Below are 25,999 nucleotides of genomic sequence, written 5' to 3'. Positions count from 1 at the left end.
GAGAATCCTGGAGTTTGCGCTAAATTTAATCAGCTGGCCCAAACGGTTCCGTATGCCAGGCAGGAGTAACTGGAGCATAGCAGCTCTTTAGACCCCTGGTGGAGAGACTACATGTGAGTGGCATACGAGTTAGCCATGCTGGGAACTTTCCTTGTTGGAACTCAGTGATGTGCCAGTTTCCACCAACTGAGGAAACTATTGGAAACTATTTCCAAATTTGATACGAAATGGTGATACAGTAAAATGTAGAAGCATTTCCATGATTGAATAGTGAATGTGATTAATCCCATGATAAATTTGTCCAGTGCAGTTCCCTGACCAGAAAGCAACCGCCTTGCTGAAGTCAGCAGACTCAGAAATGGATATATTTTTTTTAAAAGTTATTCTTTCCTCACTATTTTTGGTCATACTTACAATCATGTTCTCCAAAGCATGTTTGGCAAGCCAGCAATTTAAAAATACTGGAATAAATAGGTTTCTTAGTGCAGGCCAGAAAATCTGAGGAGGGGGAAATAAACACAAATACATCTTAACAGCTTTTCTGTCCAAGAAACTACATCCAATACAGTGTTTATAAAATTGTGTACTCCTGATGTAAGAACTGGTAAATATATTGCTTTTTTCTGTATAATATATATGATAGGTAGTTTACAGTGTAGATAACATTTTTACTATGCAAGTTTTCTCTGCTTTTACATCTAACTGGTTTATCTTGCTCATTGCATTATTGGCTGTGTGACTTTTTTAAATATATTTTTTTTCAAGAAGAAAAACATAGTTTGCTAAATTAGCCTCTCCAACAGGGCCTGCTCATCACTCATACAGGTCAATAGAGACTTCCACTCGCTTCAGTGTGTGTTGGAGCAGACCCATAATCCCACCCAGGAATGGACAGCGACACTTAATTCAGATACTTACTGTAATGATAAAGGGGACAGCGTTGATTATTTCCAGGAGGAAGGGTATTCGCAAAACTTGTTCCCAGATGTTTCCCTTTTCAAAACAGCAAAAACATACCAAACTTCAGAAATAGACTTTCACTGAGTTGCACTGTAGAGACCATTCATCCCAAACAACGTGCAAATATGCAACAATCTGAAAAGACCAAGTGCCTAATCCTGTGGTCCTCACGTAGGCAAGGCTCCCATTGATGTCACTGGGAGCCTTGCCTGAGAGAGGACTGCAGGATTTGGCACTAGTGTTCCTAGTGGGTGGGTGGGGGGCAAACAATAGATTAGGTAAATGAGAGAACATGACAGCTTTCTGTTTATATATCGGGGAAATTAAAATAGGGGCCAGCAGCAGAGGAAAACTCCATGAGACTTTCCTCACAGAGCTATCTCCAGATCACTCTGTCAGGAGTCTGCTATCCCTGTGGAATAGGCAATGGTATTTGGCCCAGTGATTCTTTCAGTATTGAAACTGTTGAACTGTGGATTAAACACTGGGCCAAAAGGAGCAAGAAAGTGTGTGAATAATTCTGTGGTCTAGTGATTTGAGTTCTCACCTGGGATGCAGGAGGCCCAGGATCCAGACCTCCTGCTCCAATGACTTTTTTAAAATTTATCCACAGTGGAACATCTTCAACAGGAGATACTAAGGGGGCCCTGAATAAGAATATCCCATAGCTCAGTGACTAAGGCAGTCACCTGAGAGGCAGCAGACTCCAGTTGAAATCCCTTTTCCCTCTTAGGTGGAGAGACAGCTTGGACTTGGGATCTCCCACATCCCAGGTGAGTACACTCACTGCTGGGATAAAGGTTAAGAGGGAGATACTCTTCCCCACCCCCTGTTTTGGGTAAGCTCACCTAGAGGTGCCAAATCTAGCAGGCAAGGTCTGAACCTGTTCACCAGATTGGGCTCTGCAGCTGAGTTAGGCAGAGGAATACCTATCTTCCCCCAGTTTGTGCCTTGCTCTTCTAGGGCTTGGGTATCTGGACACCTAGCGTGGGGCACCTAGCGCTGTGTATGTTCACAGGCAGAAGCAAAGGTGCCTTAGGGAACTTTTATGCCAAAAAATTAGGTGCAGGGTGATTTTAAGCACCTACAAGGTTTGGGGGTTGCTGAGCAGTATTTTGTGAATCCCAGTGTGTCCCGATTCTGGGATTTAGGCACCCAAGTCCTCTTGTGAATCCAGCTCCCAGTGACTCTTCACAAAGTTAAAGTTCATGAAGCTCATACTAGTTAATGTAATACTGCAGCATTTACATTGTGGAATAAATCATGTCAATATTGCAAGAATTTGAAGTGCAGTAGGATAAATTAAAAATATAGACATAAATGATCTGACATTTATATCAACAAATTAATTAATCAATCCTCATTATTATATCATCTGACTCAGTCACTGAATGCTAAATACAAGTTTTGTTGTGCAAAAAGGAAATCCTCTATTCTCCCCCCACACACACACACCTTCATCTCCAGAAGCCACTGCTGCTATAGTGCCAGAATAATTTTATTTTGACAGATGAATGAGACTATAGTTGGATAGTTTTAAATGTTCTGCGTGGTAACTGTACACAGAAGTGATGGGAGGAGGAGGATTAAAGGCTGTGGTTGTATTTAACTGTGGGCACAATAAAAAACTATAATGAATTAGAAATTTGAAATTCAAATTTAATTTAAACTCACTCACTATGTGTTCCTACTGAACAAATATCTTCGCTTATTTTACTTTCTAGGGGACTGCTCTTTATGCTTCCTAACAAAGGATGATCAGCTGCTACAGATTTCATTGTATTGGTAGTGTCCATCACAAGAGAGAAAAAAGGACACAAATGTAGCAAACACAAAGGAAGTTCTTTATTCGGGATTCTGGACATGCAGATCCTGCTGCTACCTGGTTCTCAATTTTGTAGATTGTTGGAACAAAGCTTGTGTCCTATCACACAGGATCTGTATTGGGTCTGGCAGACAGTGTTAAGGGGAGCTGATACTTAGAATCATAGAATATTAGGGTTGGAAGAGACCTCAGGAGGTCATCTAGTCCAATCCCCTGCTCAAAGCAGGACCAACACCAACTAAATCATCCCAGCCAGGGCTTTGTCAAGCCAGGCCTTAAAAACCTTTACGGATGGAGATTCCACCACCTCCCTAGGTAATCCATTCCAATGCTTCACCACCCTCCTAGTGAAATAGTGTTTCCTAATATCCACCCTAGGCCTCCCCCATTGCAACTTGAGACCATTGCTTCTTGTTCTGTCATCTACCACCACTGAGAACAGCCTAGCACCATCCTCTTTGGAACCCCCCTTCAGGTAGTTGAAGGCTGCTATTAAATCCCCCTCACTCTTCTCTTCTGCAGACTAAATAATCCTAGTTCCCTCAGCCTCTCCTCATAAGTCATGTGCCACAGCCCCCTAATAATTTCCGTTGCTCTCCGCTGGACTCTCTCCAATTTGTCTACATCCCTTCTGTAGTGGGGGGACCAAAACTGGATGCAATACTCCAGGTGTGGCCTCACCAGTGCCGAATAGAGGGGAATAATCACTTCCCTCGATCTGCTGGCAATGCTCCTACTTATACAGCCCAAAATGCCATTAGACTTCTTGGCAACAAGGGCACACTGCTGACTCATATACAGCTACTTGTCCACTGTAATCCCCAGATCCTTTTCTGCAGAACTGTTGCTTAGCCAGTCAGTCCCCAGCAGTTCATGGGATTCTTCCTTCCTAAGTGCAGGACTCTGCACTTGTCCTTGTTGAATCTCATCAGATTTCTTTTGGCCCAATCCTCCAATTTGTCTAGGTCACTCTGGACCCTATCCCTATCCTCCAGCATATCTACCTCTTCCCCCCCACCCCCAGTTTAGTGTCATCTGCAAACTTGCTGAGGGTGCAATTAATCCCATCATCCAGATCATTCATAAAAATGTTGAACAAAACCAGCCTCAGGACCGACCCCTGGGGCACTCTGCTTGATACCGGCTGCCAACTAGACATCGAGCTGTTGATCACTACCCATTGAGCACGACAATCTAGCCAGCTTTCTATCCACCTTATACTTGTATTATTGTGTGAGATCTGCAAAGTTAACAGATCAAGTAGGACCGTTAGTCTCCATGCAGATCTCTGATATAAAAATAATCACTTCAGGAAATGTACAACTTCTCATTATCAGATCCTATGGGACTGATTCTCCACTGACCTGTACCATGTGGAACTCATTGCCAGGGGATGTTGTGAGGGCCAGAACTATTACTGGTTCAAAAAAGAATTGAATAAGTTGATAGAGGATAGATCCATTAATAGCTATTAGCCAAGATGGTCAGGAATGCAGCCCCATGCTCTGGGTGCCCCTAATCCTCTGACTGCCAAAAGTGGACAACAGGATGGATCAATTGATGATTGCCCTGGTCTGTTCATTTCCTCTGAAGCATCTGGCATTTGGCTGTTGTTGGAAGAAAGGATACTGGGCCAAATGAATTGTTGGTCTGACTCAATATGGCCATTCTTACATATAATAATTTACTATATGTGTGAAGTGGATATAAATTGCTACCAAAATAGGATGGCAGAGTTTTATACCCACTTTCCAGAGAGATAAAGAACTACTTTAGGGAACTGATTCACCATTACTTTTGTGTACTCATTTAAACAGGTGCAAAGTGGGTGTAGGGATAAAATGCTAGATAAAATAGTTGTGTTTATATAAAATTTGCACAGGTGTAAACTACGCAAGTTCAAGGCCCTAGAACAGGGGTCGGCAACATTCGGCACGCTGCTCGCCAGGGTAAGCACCCTAGCGGGCTGGGCCAGTTTATTTACCTGCTGACGCAGCAGGTTCGGCTGATCGCGGCCCCCACTGGGAAGCGGCGGGAAGCGGCGCAGGCCGAGGGATGTGCTGGCCGCGGCTTCCTGCCGCCCCCATTGGCCCGGGACGGCGAACCGCGGCCAGTGGGGGCCGCGATCGGCCGAACCTGCCACGTCAGCAGGTAAATAAACTGGCCCGGTCCGCTAGGGTGCTTACCCTGGCGAGCCGTGTGCCGAACGTTGCCGACCCCTGCCCTAGAAAATCTGGCCCAATAACTTTAGAATGAAAAGTGGCACTGCTTTATAAACGGTATGTTGGCATCAGTTGTTTTTCACTGTGCTATTTTTTCCACCAAGAGACTTATATTTGTAATGGACAACACCTAATCTATATAAACAGTATTAGCTGCTTTTTATCAGGTATAATTTAGTAGCCAGTTTGAAGCTTATTAAAAATGTTATACTCTGAAAAACATTTCTGCCAATCATCACTTGATAAGTATAATAAAGAATTACTCTGTGACTCTGATGGATTGACTAGTTATTAAATACCATTGACTCATAGATTAAAAGCACAAAATGCTCTCATTTCACAAAATGAGATATTTAAACTTTTAAAATAAAGCCTTTTCTTATTTTGTTTGGTGAAATGTATTTTACTGTTTTATCCTAATAGCTCAAAATGCAGACTTTTTATAATTCACTGTAATAGCATATAATAAAAATTAAAGGGCAAATTATGTGAAGAAATTCTAACCAAAACATTAGAAAAATATAACTAAAGAGAACTTGACATTTTAAGGCAAAAACAAAGACAAATGTATAATATTTTGTACTTGCATTCATCAGCAGATCTCAAAGCCTTTTTCAAAGTTCCCTAGTTTAGAGTTGGAATAGCTGAGGTGCAGATGGATATGGTCCCATATTTTCAAAATTGCCCTCTATTTGTGTGTGCCTCGATTCCTGAGTGCCCAATTTCAGATGACTGAACCTTGATTTTTTTTTAAGTTTTCCAGAAATATTGTGCAGCAACAACTTGAGAGCTGATGTCAGAGAGAGCTGTGGGTACTCCACATATTGAAAAATAAGACCACAGAGACACAACTATACCAAAAAAAAAAAAAAAAAAAAAAGCCACCTTTGAAAAATTATCCCTAACCAACACAGAGAGGCAGTGGAAGAATTAGAAGTGAAACTCAAGATTTCTGACTTCCAGTCCCCTGCTCTGATTATTATGATACCTAATACATTTGAGAAACAAGAAAAGGCTGTTTGAGACAATATGCCATCCTCTACAGATTGATCAGACTTTCTGCTTTTGCATTATACCATTTAAGCCCAGAGACAAATGTAGGCCTCTCTTACCTTTACATTTACTTTCTTCAATTGCCTCTTGCAATAATTTTAGTCACAGATTTTCAAAGGTATTTAGGCATTGCTCCGTTCAGCATTGCTTGGCCGAAGGAGCAGATTTTCAAAAGGTATTTAGATAATTAAACAAAGATGCCTAGTGGGATTTTCAATAGTACCAAAGGCCGAGGTCCACGAAGGTATTTAAGCTCCTAACTTCTTTGACATAAATGGAAGTCAGGAGCCTAAATGCCTTTGTGGATCTGGGCCAAGGTGCCTATTTACAGCCTTTCATCCCAAAGGGTCCCTAAGCACTTTGGACGTACGTAAATCATAGAATCGTAGGACTGGAAAGGACCTAGAGAGGTCCTCTAATCTAGTCTCCTGCACTCATGGTAGGACTAAATATTATCTAGACCATCCCTGACCGTGTTTATCTAACCTGCTTTTAAAAATCTCCAATGATGGAGATTCCACAACCTCCCTGGGCAACTTATTCCAGTGCTTAAGCACCCTGACAATTAGGGAGTTTTTCCTAATGTCCAACCTAAATTGCCCTTGTTGCAATTTAAGTCCACTGCTTCTTGTCCTATCCTCAGAGGCTATGGAGAATAACTTTTCTCCCTCCTCCTTGTAATAACATTTATCACTTCACCCACTAATGAAATGCAGTCACAGCTGGAATGGAAGGTTTTTTTTGTTTGTTTTTACTGTTAACTGCAAGCCTGTCCAATGGCTTAGGGCAGGAAGTAAAGAAGACTGCACTATCCAAATGAAAGGATGTGAACATTTAAATTAGCAGAGTGCAATTGTCCAAATTAGAATGTAACACCTAACACTCCCATTCTTCTGAAAAGTGCTGTTTGATTTGCAATGAAGTAAAAGCAGTCAAGACCATGGTTTTCATTTTCAACAACACAGTGCTCCTTTCCAACAACACAGTGCTTCCTAGTGCCACTCCAGCATCAGAGGGAATTGCTGAATCAACACCATTTCCTGAATGACCTTGGCACCTGTTGGGAGATGTAGATAGCGCATCTTCAGAAAAAAGATGACATGAATTTGTCCCCAGATTGTTGGCCTATATTGGCAAATCTATATTCCATTCATTACAAATCTATACAATGCTACTTGTCAGGTCCTCAGCTGGTGTAAATTGAACTAGCGTCACTAAATTTGACAGAGGGGGGCCGACTTACATTAGCTGAGCATCTGGATGCCTATTTCTTCCTTCACCTTTTTGGTACCATGATACTTGTAGCTCAGTCCTCTTCAGCTTTTCATAAGTAAACATTGGGCTGATTAAAATCCCACTGAAGTCAATGAAAAGACTGCCATTGACTTCATGGGCTTTGATTCAGGCCCATTGTAAACTTCATAAATCATGAATGAGTCATGCACTTCAGTGTAATTATAAGTAACATTTTTCTTGACCAATTAGTCACAAGTAATTTAAGATGATCATTTTTATCTTTCCGTCAACCTGTAAGTAGTAAACTGACTTACAAAGGGATCTCATCTCTGGTCAATGAGGATATGTAAACTCCCCTTAGCATTAAGAGAAATCTATCAAATGGAGAATTGATTCAAAAGAATAAAACCAATTGGCCTTACCTTGTAGCTCAGATAACCCAGCAGCATTGTTTCAAACAGACTTATCAAAGCCACTGAAACCTAACATGATATATAAATATATATGTTAATGCAGAGTTAGTAATGTAATTAATTAAAGCAAAAATTACCTGAAGAATTAAACTGAAAGATTAAAAATAATCAAAACTAGTTGATCTGTGGTGAAGAAATCCTCTCAAAGCATCTTTAACCACTAAAGCTTGGTTCTAATCCTAAAATTCCTTACCACAGTATGTGCTGAATAAAGCCCTGTTCCTGTCAAACAATTCATTAGTATTTACCCCCTGCACTTGTCTTAAGTCCTATTGTCTGCTAGGCGCTGCCCTCAAAATCTCCTCCATGAATATTGTTTCAGAAGGTCTCCAGAATGGTCTCTCCATGGGTTTTTAGGGAAGGCCAAATAAAAGCAGCCAGTTTCTGTGCCGTGCTGCAACTGGCAGGCTTTTGGCAGCTTCCGGGACTTGTTCCATTTTGAGATGTATAAGGAATGTGTTTAAAAAATAAGACAAATGGTGGGAGGAAGTCATGACCTTTTTCAAACATTACACTGAAGTGTTATTTTTTCTTAGTGTGTGTGGGTCATAAATATTACCCCCAAAAAAGTCTTAAAACACAGCAAAAGAGAGATGGTAAATTTCATTGTTTAAATCAGTGTGTGTTGAATTAATGGACATATAAAAGGTCAGTGACCTGTCTTAAACTACTAAAATCTATTTGGTTTACACATTGCATATATACTCCACAATGTCTTTTAAAACTAATCACAAAACCAGCTTAAATGTGTGCATATATTAAATTAAAACATTTACTATTTATACATTTGTATTACTTAATCTGGAGTCTGGAATCAAATTAGTCTCTATTCCTAATTTAAAATTAATGCTCACTACTAATGAAAGCTTAACATCCTGTACTACTTGCACTTGAAATTACATTATGAAGATTCAAAATAGATGGTGTGAATTTGAAAATATATTAAAAAAAAAAAAATCACCAAAACATTTCACTCTTACAGTAGTTAGCATTGCTCCAGATAAGTGAAGTTTTTGTCTTGCATAAAAGTGGAATTTAGTTTGTTGTTACTATATAACATTATATATATATATATATATATATATATATATATATATATATATATATATATATATATATATATATATCCTCCTATTTTGTGTTTGTGTATCTATCTTCCTGTGTTCGTTGACTAGCATAGGTTTACAGTGTAAGAATAAGCCTAAAACCAGCACCATAAACTATTAAGGCTATGTCTCAATATTTTAAGGTTAAATAGCGAAAGTAATCTATATGTCTGTCAAACTTTATTTGCTCAGACCTTGCATATTTTAAACAAATATTCAAAAGTTATCTCCATCAGAGAAATGTTGCTTTAATAAACAACTGTATTACACAGAGATAGAATTCACCATAACGGGTTTGTACTGAGGGTAGTGCAAAAATATAATAGCATAATTATACTAGATGGTTCAGGAATCCTTAATACAAAAATTAATTATTTAGGGAGAACTCCCACAACTATCTTCAAAATTTTGCTCTTAACTTAATGCGAAGCAATAGCTTATTTTCAGAAACCATGTAAAGTTTAATAACTGTGGGCCCGATTCATATGTGCTGAGCACCTGAAATCTCATAACTTCTTTATTTATTTTAGATTAGGAACCATAAAGGCACCTACTTAAAAGACAAGCCATATAACAGACAAGAGCCAGCAGCAATCCCACATAATACAACTAAATAAACTATATAATAGTGCCACTTAGATTTAAAAGAGAAAAAAAAGGGAAACTTGAAATGACATTTCTTAAACAATATCTCCCTCCTCTTGAAGTGTGCCCAGAAGGCTAACAAATCCAGACTATTTTGGACCAGGATGGCGATCATCTGCCAAAGCCAAGAGAGGACCCCTCACAGAGAATGCCCCAGTAGCAATCCATTATTCTTTACTGAGGGGAAGGATGATCAAATTTGAGTGCCGCCATTGATCTCTCCTGCAGCAGTGAGGAAAGGCAAGCTCTCAGATAGGCAGGTCCCATACCACTTAGGGCTTTGTGAGTGAAAACCAACAGCTTAAACTGCATTTGGAAACCCACAGGCAGCCAGTGCAGATAACAAAACACTGGTGTAATGTACTCATAGCAAGATTCTCCACTTACTGTGTGGACTGCCATATTCTGTACTAGCTTTGGCTTCCTTGCGGATTTAAGGTATAATCCCAAATAGAACCCATTACAATAGCTTAATCTTCAGGTAAAGAAGTTGAAACTCAGGCTATGTCTACAGTAGAGAGCTTACAGTGGCACAGCTGTCACGATGCAGCTACGCCGCTGTAAGATCTCTCGTAGCTGCTCGGTGCCGTCAGCTCTCCCATCAGCCTAATTAAGCCACCCCCAATGAGCGGCAGTACCTAGCACTCTGCACGCTCCCACTTATGCTGGTGTGATTTCTGTCACCTGGGGGTGGAATATTCACATTCCTGAGTGAGATAAGTTTTGCTGACATAAGTGGTAGTGTAGACATGGCCTTAATAAACTCAACCCTGGTCTACACTACCAACTTATATCAGTATAACTGCATCGCTCGGGTGTGAAAAATCCACAACCCTAAGCAACGGAATTCTACCGACCTAACTCCTGGTGTAGATAGCGCTATGTCGATGAAAGGGCTAGACAAGATCTTAGGAAAGGCTGCAAGATTGGGTCCAATGGACTTTATTTAGTTCTAAGGAAAAATACTTACAGAATATTAAAACTTTCTTATTTTCTCTTGACCTACAATACTTTACTATAAATACACGTATTCCAGAGTAGTAACATTTAACATAGTTTGCTTTCTTCATTCACTTTAATTTTAGATTTATCACTATAGTGGGCTTCCAAGGAAGTAGAATTTTGTTTGCTACCCTTTCTATATGTGTATTAGCTTCTCGGAAGTATTAAAAATCCAAGTGTGCTACGGCTATAAAAATGCAATTGCTAAAAATATCCTAATTATACATTACCTGTAATCCCCATAAAGGCAAGCTTCTGTTCACCCAAATAATAGGAGACCTGTTGAATCACAATGACACAATAAATGTGACACCCATCAAATGGTGCATATGGGCCTGATCTAAAGCCCAGCAAAGTCAAGGGATTGATATCCATTAACTTCAATGGGCTTTGCATCAGATGCTATTTTTAACATAATTAAATATAAAAGCCAGATGATCAGTATTTGGAGTGGTGTAAAATAGTTAATCACTTCCCCATATTTTTATATGGGTAACTAGTCACTCAGCATTGACAATCCAATTGTCTTTCTAACCTAGAAGCAAATAATATGATGTATGCATTTTAAAGAGGCAAGGGGAAACTGTCCTTCATTTGGAACCATTAATCTGTGGTAGAAAAAACAAATCTAATCACATTCTTTGCCAGTATTTTCTCTTTTGCTCTCTGTTATGTACAGATGCATAGTTTTATTAACTAGTATCCACATTAGTGAGCATTTATTTGCACTTGTTCTGAAACTGGAAATATTTCCTCTTAGTTGTAAAACCCCATTATTTATGAATTTTTCCTAAGAAACTATTTTTGTCTTGGTGAAATTCATCTCCTTCATTAAGTACTTACCATTTCAACAAAACAAAATGCATTCTTGATACAGTACCAGTGAAACTAGGCACACAGTACTGTTGGTCACTGTACTACCCTAGACTATATAATAATCATATATTTTCTATCTCAGTAAGGAAATAAATTTCTAGAATCCAAATGGTCCTGATCATCTGGAAGTCATGACTTCTGCATCTAACATGGTGGTATTCACTTGTCCAGATATAGGCAATTAATCACAATACTGAACCCATCTTTGGGACTCCAAAGACATGGTATTTGAGATGACTTGTTCCACAGTTCTGGAGCCTTAAAATCCCACCAATCCTGCAGGAAGGGTGTGTTTCTTTGCCAGGAACTCAGAGTTACTGAGTGGAATTAATTCTGTAGGGCAAGAAATCCTCTGAAGGAATTTTATGGCTCCATCAACATAGGTCAAATGTGTCCAGAAAGGCTGTAGGATTCAGAGAGTTTAGCTACAATGGACTGTTTTATCCCTCATTGATACACATAACTTTAACTTTCTGCATATGCATTAAAGAAATCACATTATATGTGTATTTGAACCCAAAATAGATCATTATTATGTGTTTAAAAAAAAAATTCTGGAACTCACCAATCAATCTTTGCAGGTGTGTAGTTTTGACTGGAACAGCCCCTGTTTAATTCCTTGCTGCCAGAAGTCAACAAATCCACACATAAAGCCCATGTCCAGATGTATATGGAAACACAATTATAAAATGATTGGGGGGGGGAATGGGCAGGGGTTAATTTTTTAGGTAACACTGTTCTATATAATTCGTCAAACACTGTGCAGACTAATTAAGTTGTGACAGTCACTGAGAGATAGATATTCAAAAGAAGGCAAATCACTTTGACCAACTAGTTCAGTGTGTATTTTAGATACATACATTCTCAAAGCTAAAGGCCAGACACATTTTTTGTGTTTGTTTTAAGAAGATTTAGTTTCAAATGTGATCTAATATAAAAATCAAAAGAGATGAACAAAAAAATGGGGTACTTGCAAAGGATGAAGCATGAAGGAAGTGCTGAAAATACCAGTAATTCTATCAAGCAGACCTAGGAAGCATTGGCAGGTATAATTTCCACAATCTCCGAAGTAAAGATTGCACCAAACTACAGTTCCCATCTTCAAGTAGGGATATCTTTAATCTCTGGTTATTTCAGTGAGAGACTAGTGGCATATGTGTAGAAAAAACAGCTAATATGTATATTTGTGTTCCTCTCTTGTATTCATAGAGCAAGCCATCCCCTCCAACACAACTACATGCATAGGGGAAGTAAATATTTCCTTAACTTTTAAACTGTGGAAAATAGAACTCTCTGCCCCCTTCATGCAGGTTCAGGAGGGGCTGGAATGATTTGTGGACCAGACGTAAGGAGTGGGCATGTTTCTCCATCTGTGAGGGTGAGGAGGATCCTCAGATAAATCCAGGGGTCTTATGACATCCACATGGAAGGCCTGTCTATCCATGTTGCCATTGACTCCCTACTCATGCCTTTGTCTTCTCAGTGGCTGATGGGGGGTGGGGGAAGCTGCTGATCAAAAGTAAATTCAGAAATAAGCAATATTTTTCTCCCACGGGAATTTCTGAAGGAAATGTCATGGATTTGCTGGGTGGCAAGACCACAGAGACCTGTTTCCCAGGCTGTGTTCCTTCTACTGCCATCGGGTGGTGGTAGTTTCTTTTGGCTCCATTACCTCCCTTCCCTGTTTACCAAGCGGTTCTGTCCAGTAATTCTGTTGGTTTGATCCCTTAGAAGCCCCAAAGTTTTTTCTCAGGGCTTGTCCAGCACCCAAAAAAAAAAATCTCTCAAGCCCAGTAGTTGGTAACCAAGATATTTTGGTTTATTCATTTAAAAAAATGTATCCTAGATCTTACACTAGCATCTGTGAAATTCCTAGGAGGAAGGAAGCCAGATGGGTGGTAGACACAAGTAAGTTAAATAGTGTGTTGAAATATATTTAGCAAAACATAATGTAATGTTTTATGTAATGTAAAATAAAGTAATAGCAAAAATAAAATAAAAAATTAAGTACATCGGAAGCAGGAAGCCTGCTAAACCAGTGGGGCCACTGGACGATCGAGATGCTAAAGGAGCACTCAAGGACGATAAGGCCATTGCGGACAAACTAAATGAATTCTTTGCATCGGTCTTCATGGCTGAGGATGTGAGGGAGATTCCCAAACCTGGGCCATTCTTTTTAGGTGACAAATCTGAAGAATTGTCCCAGATTGAGGTGTCATTAGAGGTGGTTCTGGAACAAATTGATGAACTAAACAGTAATAAATCACCAGGACCAGATGGTATTCAGGAACTCAAATGTGAAATTGTAGAACTGCTAATTGTAGTCTGTAACCTATCATTTAAATCAGATTCTGTACCAGATGACTGGAGGATAGCTAATGTGACGCCAATTTTTAAAAAGGGCTCCAGAGCTGATCCCGGCAATTACAAACCTGTAAGCCTGACTTCAGTACCGAGCAAACTGGTTAAAACTATACTAAAGAACAAAATTGTCAGACCCATAGATAAACGTAATTTTGGGGAGGAGAGAGGAAGAATCAACATAGTTTTTGTAAAGGGAAATCATGCCTCAGCAAGGGGTCAACAAGCATGTGGGCAAGGGGGATCCAGTGGATATAGTGCACTTAGATTTTCAGAAAGCCTTTGGCTCATAAGGAAGGTAAGCTGTCATGGGATAAGAGGGAAGGTCTTATGAAGAGCTACAAAAGGTTAGAGTGGTAGCCATGTTAGTCTGTATCAGCAAAAACAATGAGGAGTCCTTGTGGCACCTTAGAGACTAACAAATTTATTTGGGCATAAGCTTTCGTGGGCTAAAACCCCTTCATCAGATGCATGGAGTGGAAAATATAGTAGAGTATAAATACACAGCATATGAAAAGCTACAAAAGGATCTCTCAAAACTGGGTGACTGGGCAACAAAATGGCAGATGAAATTCAATGTTGATAAATGCAAAGTAATGCACATTAGAAAACATAATCCCAACTATACATATAAAATAATGGGGTCTAAATTAGCTGTTACCACTCAAGAAAGAGATCTTGGAGTTATTGTGGATAGTTCTCTGAAAACATCCACTCAATGTGCAGCAGCAGTCAAAAAAGCGAACAGAATGTTGGGAATCATTAAGAAAGGGATAGATAATAAGACAGAAAATATCATATTGTCTCTATATAAATCCATGGTATGCCCATGTCTTGAATACTGCATGGAGATGTGGTCGCCGAATCTCAAAAAAAGATATATTGGAATTGGAAAACGTTCAGAAAAGGGCAACAAAAATGATTAGGGGTAAGGAATGGCTTCCATATGAGGAGAGATTAATAAGACTGGGACTTTTCAGCTTTGAAAAGAGATGACTAGGGGGAGATATGATAGAGGTCTATTAAATCATGACTGGTGTGGAGAAAGTAAATAAGGAAGTGTTATTTACTCCTTCTCATAACACAAGAACCAAATGAAATTAATAGGCAGCAGGTTTATAACAAACAAAAGGAAGTATTTTTTTTCTCACAACGCACAGTCAACCTGTGGAACTCTTTGCCAGAGGATGTTGATAGGGCCAAGGCTATAACAGGGTTCAAAAAGAACAGGAAAATTCATGGAGGATAGGTCCATCAATGGCTATTAGCCAGGATGGGCAGGGATGGTGTCCCTAGCCCTTGTTTGCCAGAAGCTGTGAATGGGCAACAGGGAATGGATCACTTGATGATTAACTGTTCTGATCATTCCCTCTGAGGCACCTGGCATTGGCCACTGTCGGAAGACAGGATACTGGGCTAGATGGACCTTTGATCTGACCCCAGTATGGCCGTTCTTATGTTCTAATGTGACAACACAGAGTGAAGGGACATGCATTCCCCGGCTAGTTAATTATTAGATATTTAGAATCAAAGAATAAGTAGTTTGGGCAAGGCCTAGAGAATTACCATAGCTTGCAACATACAAATATATTGCTGTATGTGAGTATAGCGGTATCTAAATGTACTTTCAAGCAATGAATACTGGGGTGACTACTGCCTACCTCATCTTTTAAAATGTAGCACATATCCAAAAGTAAGACGCTTGCATATGCTTTACAGTATACTCATTTAGCCTCATTACACTCATTTAGCATCACTAATTCATTAGGTTTCATACAAAAATATCAGCAGCTTAATCATACCAGAAGCTATCAGTAATTTTTAAAATATCTGTTCCTTTTTCTTGCTTTTGTTTCCCTTTTACTAGAAAATTGCATTAATTGAACCTAGACTCTGGGTCTAGAAAGCAGAAATGTTTGGGCTTCATGTTATACCATATTGTTGTAAGAATGGGCACCAGATAGAAAAATTATTCAAATATCTTTGTTTTACTTTTAAAAAGGCACCTGGTGCTGCTTTTCTAACTACATTCATTTGTATTTTTTAACTTATTGGAAAGGACGTACATTGTTTTCCAACAGTAATATGCCTAATGCATGTATGTAAATAAAACATGTTTGGTTTATAACTTGAGAAAGATTTAGAAATTACTGTTTCCCCATCCATAGTTCTCATTTTCATGCATCTCCCTGTTTTTACATTACACATTGTTCTCAACTCCTAAAGTTGTGCTTTTCCCCATTGAGGAATGGGATTTAAGAGAATAACTCAACTATAAAAAATAATAGTTGCACTGTAATTAGGTTTTAGGAAGTTTTTGTACTCAAGCTACTTAAATTTAACAGCTTGAAGGATCTCATGGATCGTGCCCCAAGAGAGCACTTTCTACGTTTGAGAACACATATCATAAATTTACCAAAATTATTCACATCATGAAATAAACTGCATGTATAAATGACAGACTGAAATATACAGTACGTTTCTACGCTGTTCCACAGTGGGCATGCTGGAGCAAGAAAAATCAGTAGAGAGCTCATGATATAGATTGCTGCCTCCACCCTAGGAAGCCACCAGGATCTTTGGAGTCTTTCACTAATATGTCCCCATCTCATTGACTGGTTTTTATTACTCAGACAGCCTATATCTATGCAGTAGAGATGGGCAGGGTAGAAGAGAGGCACACTCATCCCTTATCTCTGGAGAGCAACAAGGAAGTAAGATAGGCTAGAACTCCTGGATAGTCAGGAAAAGAAAGGATTGAAGGGGGATTGTTTCTATTACAACAGTAATAGACAAAATTTATTGCAGTAAGAAATAGGCAATAGTTAAAACAATCTGTCTGTAAAGAGTTAAAATCAAATAACAATATAGCCATTACCAGAACTAAAAGAGCATTAACCGTGACTGGTTAGAGTGGCAGTTGGAGACTCTTTGGCTCTCACGAAGCAAACACTTACATTTGTAGGTAACTTTACTTATGGTAGTGGTCAATGGTACTACACACATTCATGTAGCTAAACACATTCTTGAGTTTTTGCAGGACTGTCACCTTAGACCAGGAGTTTCAAACTCAAATGACCATGAGGGCCGCATGAGGACTAGTGCATTGGCCCGAGGGCTGCATCACTGACACCCACCCCTTGCTGCTCCCGGCCCCGCCCCCACTCCACCCCTTCCATGAGGTCCCGCCTCTTCCTGACCCTTCCCTGCCCCCATTCCAACCCCTTCCCCGAAGTCCTCACCCCAACTCTGCCCCCTCCCTGTCCCCAGGGGGTGCAGGAGAGGTGCGGGGTGTGATGGGGGCTCAGGGCAGGGAGTTGAGGTGCAGGAGGTGTGCAGGGTACGGCAGGGGGCTCAGGGCAGGGAATTGGGGTGTGGGGTGCAGGAGGGGTGAGGGGTGTGGCAGGGGGTTGGGGTGCAGGGTGCGGCAGGGGGCTCAGGGCAGGGAGTTGGGGTGTGGGGTGCAGGAGGGGTGAGGGGTGCAGCAGGGGGTTGGGGTGCAGGGTGTGGCAGGGGGCTCAGGGCAGGGAGTTGGGGTGTGGGATGTGGCAGGGGGCTCCGGACTGGGGGTTGGGGTGCAGGAGGGGTGCAGGGTGTGATAGGGGCTCAGGGCAGGAAGTTGAGGTGCAGGAGGTGTGCAGGGTATGGCAGGGGGCTCAGGACAGGGAATTGGGGTGTGGGGTGCAGGAGGGGTGAGGGGTGTGGCAGGGGGTCGGGGTGCAGGTTGCGGCAGGGGCTCAGGGCAGGGAGTTGGAGTGCAGGAGGGGTGAGGGGTGCAGCAGGGGGTTGGGGTGCAGCGTGTGGCAGGGGACTCAGGGCAGGGAGTTGGGGTGTGGGAGGGTGTGGGATGTGGCAGGGGGCTCCAGACAGGGGGTTGGGGTGCAGGCTCTGGCCCGATGCCGCTTACCTAGAGCGGCTCTGGGGTGGCAGCACCGCGCACCGTGACCAGGGCAGGCTCCCTGCCTGCCTGCCCTGGCCCCGCTCCGCTCTGCTCCACTCCAGGAAGCAGCCGAAGCCCTGGGGGAGGGGGGAGGAACGGCACCATGTGCTGCTCTTGCTCCTCCAGGTACCTCCCCCAAAGCTCCGATTGGCCGCGGTTCCCCGTTCCCGGCCAATGGGAGCTGCGGGGGGCAGTGCCTGGAAGCGAGAGCAGGGAGCCCTCTACTTCACCCTCCCCACCCCCCGCCCGGGGCTGCATGGACATAGTTCCAGCCGCTTCAGGGAGTGGTGTGGGGCTCGCGGCGCCACGGGGTAGACAGAGGGGCGGGGGGGCATGCGGGCCGCACGAAAGAACCCTGCGGCCGCGTGTTTGAGACCCCTGCCTTAGACTGTGGTATAACTTACAATTTTCTAATGGCAAGTCAGCACTACATCGGTGCAGTTGCACCACTGTAGCATTTCTGGTGAAGACGCGTTATGTCGGCAGGAGAGCATCTCCCGCTGACATAGCGCCAGTGTGAACAGCACTTAGGTCACTGTAACTTGTATCGCTCTGCCGGGGGGTGTCTTTTTCACAACTCTGACTGACATATGGTACATTCGCTTAAGCAGTAGTGTAGACCAGCCCTAAGTTTCTGCATAAATTGCAAGTGTTGTAACTAACAAAGAATAGTGATGTTTGAATTGTAATTGAGCTCATGTTGATTCTAATGTGACCCATAGCTATGCTTGCACACTAACTCTATTAGATCTGGAATTGTAAGATACAGATTCTAGTTTACATCTCATCATTTCTTTCTGCTTTAATTTTTCCAGTATTTCCTGCTTTTCTTTTTATAAAACATTCCAGTATTAGAACTTTTAAAAATGTTCACTGTTGACCTAATAGGGACCAATTCTACTGCCATTAAGTGAATAATAAAACTGACTTCATTTAGTGTAGCATATGGCCTATAGGCTACAGCTCACAAATTTTCTGCTTAGCATTTAGTCTGATGAATTAGAGGGAAAGTCATGGAAACTGGATTAGGAAGTGTGGAAGGATTGAGCAGCAGTTTTTCCCTCTATGAGGATCCTGTGCAATTGGGTATTCATGTAATAGGAATGGAGCTAGAGATGAGCTATGAAACACAGTATGTTGTTGTTGCCCCACCCCTAACCTATCAGGTTTTCAGTGTAAATCCATGTAGGAGTCGATGCTGCTTCTGAATGCCTGTCGCCAGCTCTCTGCACCATGGCTGCAGTTATTGGGACACAGGTACTAGGTGCAGGGCTGATCAAAAACTTCTATCAACTTTTTTTTAAAGGAAAACTGGATTTTCAGCTAAATGCACACTTTCTGCAAAAGTGTCTGCTTTTCTAAGATATTCATCGGGAAATTGAAATTCAAGAATGTGGCCAAAATATTTGTTTGGTGTTTTTCAGCAAAAAGTTAGTTTTCTACAGAGGAAAAATCCAATTTCCACCAGCTCCAAGTGGGAGGTAGGGAAGAAAGCTAGGAATGTCAGGGCTGCTGGGGAACTGTGCTAGTAGGGTGAAGAGTCCAAAGAGCTGGTTCCCTGTGCTATTGCTCCAGAACCCATGGGTGTTTTCTCCATAGAAGACACCTCCTCATCAATTATTGTGAGTGGACCACAGCCACCCTGATTGAATTGGCCCTGTCAACACTGGTTCTCTACTTGTAAGGTAACTCCCTTCTCGTCATGTGTCAGTATATTTATGCCTGCATCTGTAATTTTCACTCCATGCATCTGAAGAAGTGGGTTTTTTACCCACAAAAGCTTGTTGCCAAATAAATGTTAGTCTTTAAGGTGCCACCGGACTCCTCGTTGTTTTTGTGGATACAGACTAGCACGGCTACCCCCTGATACTTGAGGCCCTAAGTTGTGCAGCAACATCAGAGTGCTGCTGCAGTGTGCGTGCAATCATTCAGCCATCGCTATGGTTCATAAACTGGAGAAGGGGAGCCACGCAGAGAAAGAAACAACTGTTTTACATGCAGTAGGAGGACGTTGCCAGGAGTGGGGCTTCACGCCTCAATATCTTTAAAGTGCTTCTCCTGGGACAGGCTCCAGCTACAAATAGCTCCACAGCCCCACTCTATTACTGCACAGCTTAGAATGTCTGCATGGTGGATACCTCCTCTTGCAAGTCACTCCCTGCTCTTTCAAAGGCAGGGGCTTCAGGTTCTCCGCCCATCTTCCCAGTGCATGCTCCCTGTTTCCTCACCTGCCAATCACCCTCCCACTGTGCACCTAAAATGATGGATATGGTTAGAGATGACAATTTCCTGCAATGTCCTAGACAAACCTTACCGTATAACGTTAAACCAAGCTGTACTGAATTAAGTTTAAATATTTTAGTAATTCATTGTATAAAAAATGCAAATGTTTACATATTATTGTGTAATATCTCCGGGGGGAGACATAGCTAGCATAAACCCTGGGAAGTGTTATGACCTTCAAAAGACTTTTGAAATTGTGTGCCAGGCAAGAATGAACACTTAAAGTTGAGTGAGTTTCCCATGAAGTCTCTAGGGAAGGGGTATGCAAATATACTCCCTCCACTTATGCAAGAACTCAGCCTTTTCAACCTTCACCTTGAGAAGGGGACTTTTGTCTGCTGATCAGCTGTTACAAGAGGACAAGACCAGAGGCTCAAATTGTATAAAAGAGTGACTCCTAGATTCATAGTGTTGCTTGTCCCGAGCCAAGGCCATTATGAAGTTGTAACCACAGGAAAAACTCCTGTGTGGGGTTTGAAGGACTGACTCCTACCATAGCCCTTGCTGGAGTTAGGGTGATCTCTGGTAAGCTTACTAGCATGTGTGAGTTCTTTTCTTGTTTTAATGTTTTCTCTGTTATGCTTTCCTATTAAAAATAAGAAGCAGCTTAGGAAAAGCTGTGTGGTAACTTATAATTGTGGGCAACTATGTTGCTTAAAACTTTTAAAGAGAAAGCAAAGCAGGTCTACTTAGATGGTCTGACTTGCTGGGGAACTCTCAGGGTAGGCAGGGAATTGTGCAGCCTGAAGAAACCCTGGCCAGGAGGGGGAGAGAGATGCACATCTCAATCCAAGAAAGGTGCAGGCTGAGGAGCCAGAAGTCTGAGAGTGGGTACCCTTGGTGGACCATAAAAAGGGAATAGAGGTGCAGTTGCCCTGACCTGTGTACAAGTAGAGGAGTTGGAATATGGCAATGATTTATTCATTGTGTCATATACATTATAAATCAATCTGAAATGTTATTCAGTAACTTGGCAAAAAGATATGGGCAGTGGCACAGCTACATCATTCCACAGAGACTATTACACAATATGAACAAATATACAGTAAGCACTTTCAGTAATAAGGAGCAAAATGTTTTTGATTGAAAGAAAATCATATTACATTTTCATTGGATACTTTATCATATTCACTCAGAAAGACTGGATTAGTTTTGCAATTCATGCTGCACCACAACCATCTATAAACTCTAAAACTAAATCCCTGTTGACAGAACATCAAATATTTATAAGCATCAAGAACGATTGATCCGTTTCATGCAATATAAGTAGTACTTTGAGAGGGCAAATAAAAAAGAAAATCTTACCATCCATGTCCTTGTGTAGGATCATCCAGGAGCACTCGAATTATATATAACAAACAGCTTAATAACTTGAGAGAAAAATTGAACAATCGTATTCTGAGACCTGTTTGATAAAAGGAAAGAAAATACAAATTCAGTTTCTTCAGATTTTAATTCATGTTTAATGTAAAACTACTTAAAAAGGAACAAGATATGCCTTCAACTCAAGTCAGAGAACTTGTGATGACAAGTATTCAAATATTAATATTTGGAAGTTTTTATGGAATAGCTTTGTGTAGGGAATGTATGATTATTGTCCAAATGTATAAAATATTAAACTATATTAAAGTATTGATAAAGTGGCACAAAAGTCAGAAAATGTAAAAACTAATACCTGGGACAACTTTAACTCTACTCCTTTGTGTGTGTGTACACTGAACTGTACTGCATACAAGGTCTAAAATAATGCAACCAAACATAATGTAGTGTCTTCTACAAGCTCAGGCCCCAGGTAGGTAATAAGTTCCATGTGGGCAGATGCCCGCACGTGTGCAAAGCCTCCTTGAACTCAAAGGGGCTCGACATGAGCACAGCGTTTGCTGCTCCGAGGATCCAATTGAAGCCAATGGAACCATTAACTCAATGGTCATTGAATCAGACTCTGAGCTCATTGCAGCATCAGGACCAAAGATATGCATGTGATCTTGTAATTAAAGAGAGTATAGCCTTAATTGCACAAGTGTAATGTTTTTTGCATTTAATACTTACATTAAAAAAAGTTACCAGTAATTATACTAATAGTCACTGTTGGCAAAGGCAAATGGGTAGAAAGCAATCTGATTAGCAACCATTAGTAAACTGTACACTTGTAGACCGAGGCTCCAATCCTGAATTTGGATCCCCACAGTTGGACCCTTGTGCCCATGCAGAGTTCTGTTGACTGATGTGAGCTCACACAGATCTGATTGCAGGAGCAGGATATTAGTAAGCACCAGTCAACCATAGAATAACTAGTGTCTGTCATTGTAAGCTAAGACACCAATTCTTCTAGCACTTATGCATGTGAATAGGCCCATTGTACTGAATAGAACCAGTCGTATGTTTGCCTTGTTAGGGCCCAATTATGTTTTTCCATACCTATATGTGTGCTTGTGTGTATACATACTTCTAAGAGAAGAGTGCAAAAGCTATTTACTGAGCATAACTCCCTGTCTCCCCTATCCCAGTGCTGGAGCCCCCATGCATTCCATCAACTTGTGCTTCTGGGGGAAGTTGCATTCAAACGGAACATTAAGTTAAAGTTGCTGAAAATCATTCCCCTCTTCCCGTCTTCAAAAAGTAGAATACTTAATTACAGAAAAATTCAGAACAGTGTCTACTTTAACTATATCTTAGAATCTGTGTATGAGAGAGACAGAGAAAATAAGGATTTATAATGGAGCACTGTTTGCTACTTTAACGTGGAGATACATTCATATTATGAAGGTTAGATTAACCCCTTTTGGAACCTGGCATTGGTAAACTGGGGGTTAAAACCCCATCCTAGGTTCCCAAGCAGTGAGAAGTCCTACAGCTGTGACCAGCAATTAGACTTGTCAACATTTATCTAGAGACTCCTGCTGTCTTATCAAATCTAATTAACAAGAGACTCTTGATTTCCCCAGAGCAGGGAGAAGAGATAGAAAAGGAAAGAGGATATAACCAGAGGCTGAGAGGGCTGGGGTATGTGCGTATTCATTGCTGTGTTGTAAGCTTTACTTTTTTTCTTTTTGAACTGTTGCTGAAGGAAGAACTTCTTATCTGAACTAACTCTTTTGGGGAAATCTGCTTAAGTAGGACAGCTACTATGCCAGCTGGGCTATTATAAGTAGGCAAGCAGGTGAGGTGAGAGAATAAAGGGCATTTTTGTATTGGCCTCATCTGTCTAGTCCTTCTGTTAATGAAATGAAAAGGTCTACAATCTGCAGTTTTGTGGTTTTATTTTAGCTCTGTAAATGTTAATCTCTGTGTGGAACACATCCTGTTTTCCCTACTGATAATATAGCAACTTTTAATCATTATTTGAAGTCATATTTTGGTTATTAAAGGTAACTAGAGTGCCTGACATTATCTGAGAAGACGTGGACAGTAGCAATGTAAACTTCCCCCATGCTGCTCTGCAATGCACCTCAAATGTGACCTAGAACCCCCCCCCCCCGAGAGAGTTCAGTCCCCATACAAAGTAAGTCCTTGACTTCTCTGCAGAGACTACAGACGTTCAGTTGCAATGTAGACATGTGACATGTCCATCAAGTGAGACCATCCTGTCACCAAATAGGCCATCAAATCCTAATAAAATAATAATGCATTTCTGTTCTGCTAACCAGGGCTTAATTTGAACTAGTGGTTTAAGCACCAAGACTGCAAACATGTTAGCATATCCTTAACTTTGAGCACGTAAGGAGTACCTGCATGCTTAAAGATCAGCTCAGGCACGTTTGCAGAAGCCTGGCCTTAGAGTTCACAGTCTTATCTCCAAAAAGCAATCTTCTAAGCCTCCCATAATTCAACTCAGAAAATAATTGCTAACTGGGACATTTGGTCATTGGTCTGTGTGACGGGTTGAATCAGAGAAACCCCCTGGGAGCTGCCACTTGATGTGCCAAGACTACTTCTGCCCCTGCTTTCCTGCCCTGGCAACTTAGGACTTCAGTGCCCTGCCTGGTTTGAGCCAGACCCGCTAGCCTGCTGCAAACCCAGACCCACGGTCTGAACCACGTCCCCTAACAGCTGTAGGCTTAACTGAAAGCAGCTTACAGAAGTGTTCTTGTATTTAACACTCAGATGTCCAACTCCCAATGGGGTCTAAACCCAAATAAATCCATTTTACCCTGTATAAAGCTTATACAGGGTAAACTCATAAATTGTTTGTCCTCTATAACACTGATAGAGAGAGATGCACAGCTGTTTGCCCCCCCCCCCAGGTGTTAGTGCATACTCTGAGTTAATTAATAAGTAAAAATGATTTTATTAAATACAGAAAGTAGGATTTAAGTGGTTTCAAGTAGTAACAGACAGAACAAAGTGAATTACCAAGTAAAATAAAATAGAACACGCAAGTCTATGTCTAATAAACTTAATACAAATAACACCTCACCAGTTCCAGTAAGCTTCCTTTTACAGACTAGTCTCCTGCTACTCTGGGTCCAGCAATCACTCACACCTCCTCTAGTTATTGTCCTTTGTTCCAGTTTCTTTCAGGTATCTTTGGGGGTGGACAGGCTTTCTCTTTAGCCAGCTGAAGACAAAATGGAGGGGTCGCCCATGGGCTTAAATGGACTTTCTCTTGTGGGTGGAGACCCCCTTCTCTCACCTATGCAAAGTCCAGCTCCAAGATGGACTTCTGGAGTCACCTGGGCAAGCCACATGTCCATGCATGACTCACAGTTTTTACAGGAAGAAGCCATTGCCCACATGGTATCTTGAATGTCTCCAGGAAGACTTCTTATGCGGATTGGAGCATTCCAAGATGCATTGTTCCTTAAGTGCTTCTTGATTGGGCACTTAACTTTGCGAATTCCTTTCTCCAGGAACTGACCAAATGTTCTACTAAGGTTATTTAGAAATCAAGCCAGTACACGGCCAATATTCATAACTTTGAATACAAAAATGATACATTCATACAAATAGAATTAATAGATTCAGTAGATCATAACCTTTACATAGATATGTTACATGCATATGTAGCACAGAACATAGTCCAGTTATGTCATATATATTCATAAGCATATTTCCATAAAGCCTTATGGGGGGCACCGTCACAGTCTGTATTGAGACCTTGGAGGTTTATTACAGAAAAAGCTCTTCTTTAATAAGGTTTTTTGATACTCCTTCTCATAAACAAATTAGGGAAATACAACCTAAATGGAGCTACTATAAGGTGGGTGCATAACTGGTTGGAAAAGCGATCCCAGAAAGTAGTTATATCAGTGTTTCTCAGTGAAGTTGGAAGGGCATATTGAGTGGGGTCCTGCAGGGATCATTTCTGGGTTGGGTTCTGTTCGATATTTTTATTAATGATTTAGATAATGGCATAGAAAGTACACTTATGAAGTTTGCAGATGATATCAAGCCGGGAGAGGTTGCAAGTGCTTTGGTGGATAGGATTAAAATTCAAAATGATCTGAACAAACTGGAAAAATGGTCAGAAGTAAATAGGATGAAATTCAATAAGGACAAATGCAAAGTACTCCACTTAGGAAGGAACAATCAGTTGTATGCATAAAAAACAGGAAATGACTGCCTAGGAAGGAGTATTGTGGAAAGGGATCTGGGGGTCATATTGGATCACAAGCTAAATATGAGTGAACAGTGTAACACTGTTGCAAAAAAAAGCAAACATCATTCTCGGATATACTAGCAGGAGTGTTGTAAGCAAGACATGAGAAGTAATTTTTCCGCTCTACTCCACTCTGATTTGGTCTCAACTGGAGTATTGTGTCCAGTTCTGGGCACCACATTTCATGAAGGATGTGAACAAATTGGAGAAAGTCCAGGGAAGAGCAACAAAAGTGATTAAAGATCTAGAAAACATGACCTATGAGGGCAAATTGAAAAAAAAAATGGGTTTGTTTAGTCTGGAAAAGAGATGACTGAGAGAGGACATGATAACAGTTTTTCAATTACATAAAAGGTTGTTACAAAGAGGAGGGAGAAAAATTGTTCTCCTTAACCTCTGAGGATAGGACAAGAAGCAA

At 41.1% G+C, this 25,999-nt stretch overlaps 1 protein-coding gene across 4 annotated transcripts in view; it reads right to left on the bottom strand.

Annotated features, from left to right (window-relative positions):
- The window catches only part of KCNT2 (potassium sodium-activated channel subfamily T member 2), a 293,338-nt gene that overhangs the window by 190,294 nt on the left and 77,045 nt on the right, over positions 1-25,999 (bottom strand). For 3 of the 4 annotated variants that reach the window (XM_065409272.1, XM_065409273.1, XM_065409274.1), the window contains exons 3-7: positions 21,288-21,387; positions 10,753-10,801; positions 7,719-7,778; positions 919-993; positions 415-498 (exon numbers count right to left, since the gene is read on the bottom strand). In XM_065409272.1, coding sequence (XP_065265344.1) covers positions 415-498; positions 919-993; positions 7,719-7,778; positions 10,753-10,801; positions 21,288-21,387 — 368 coding nt within the window. Of the gene's footprint in view, positions 1-414; positions 499-918; positions 994-7,718; positions 7,779-10,752; positions 10,802-11,963; positions 12,006-19,164; positions 19,168-21,287; positions 21,388-25,999 lie in introns of all 4 variants that reach the window. The other variant, XM_065409271.1, reaches the window with a different exon arrangement.

Source organism: Emys orbicularis, chromosome 8 (genome assembly GCF_028017835.1).
Source record: "Emys orbicularis isolate rEmyOrb1 chromosome 8, rEmyOrb1.hap1, whole genome shotgun sequence".
NCBI classification, from domain to species: domain Eukaryota; kingdom Metazoa; phylum Chordata; order Testudines; family Emydidae; genus Emys; species Emys orbicularis.
Note: the sequence above shows the minus strand (reverse complement) of the source record. Positions and strands in the feature narration are given on the sequence as shown.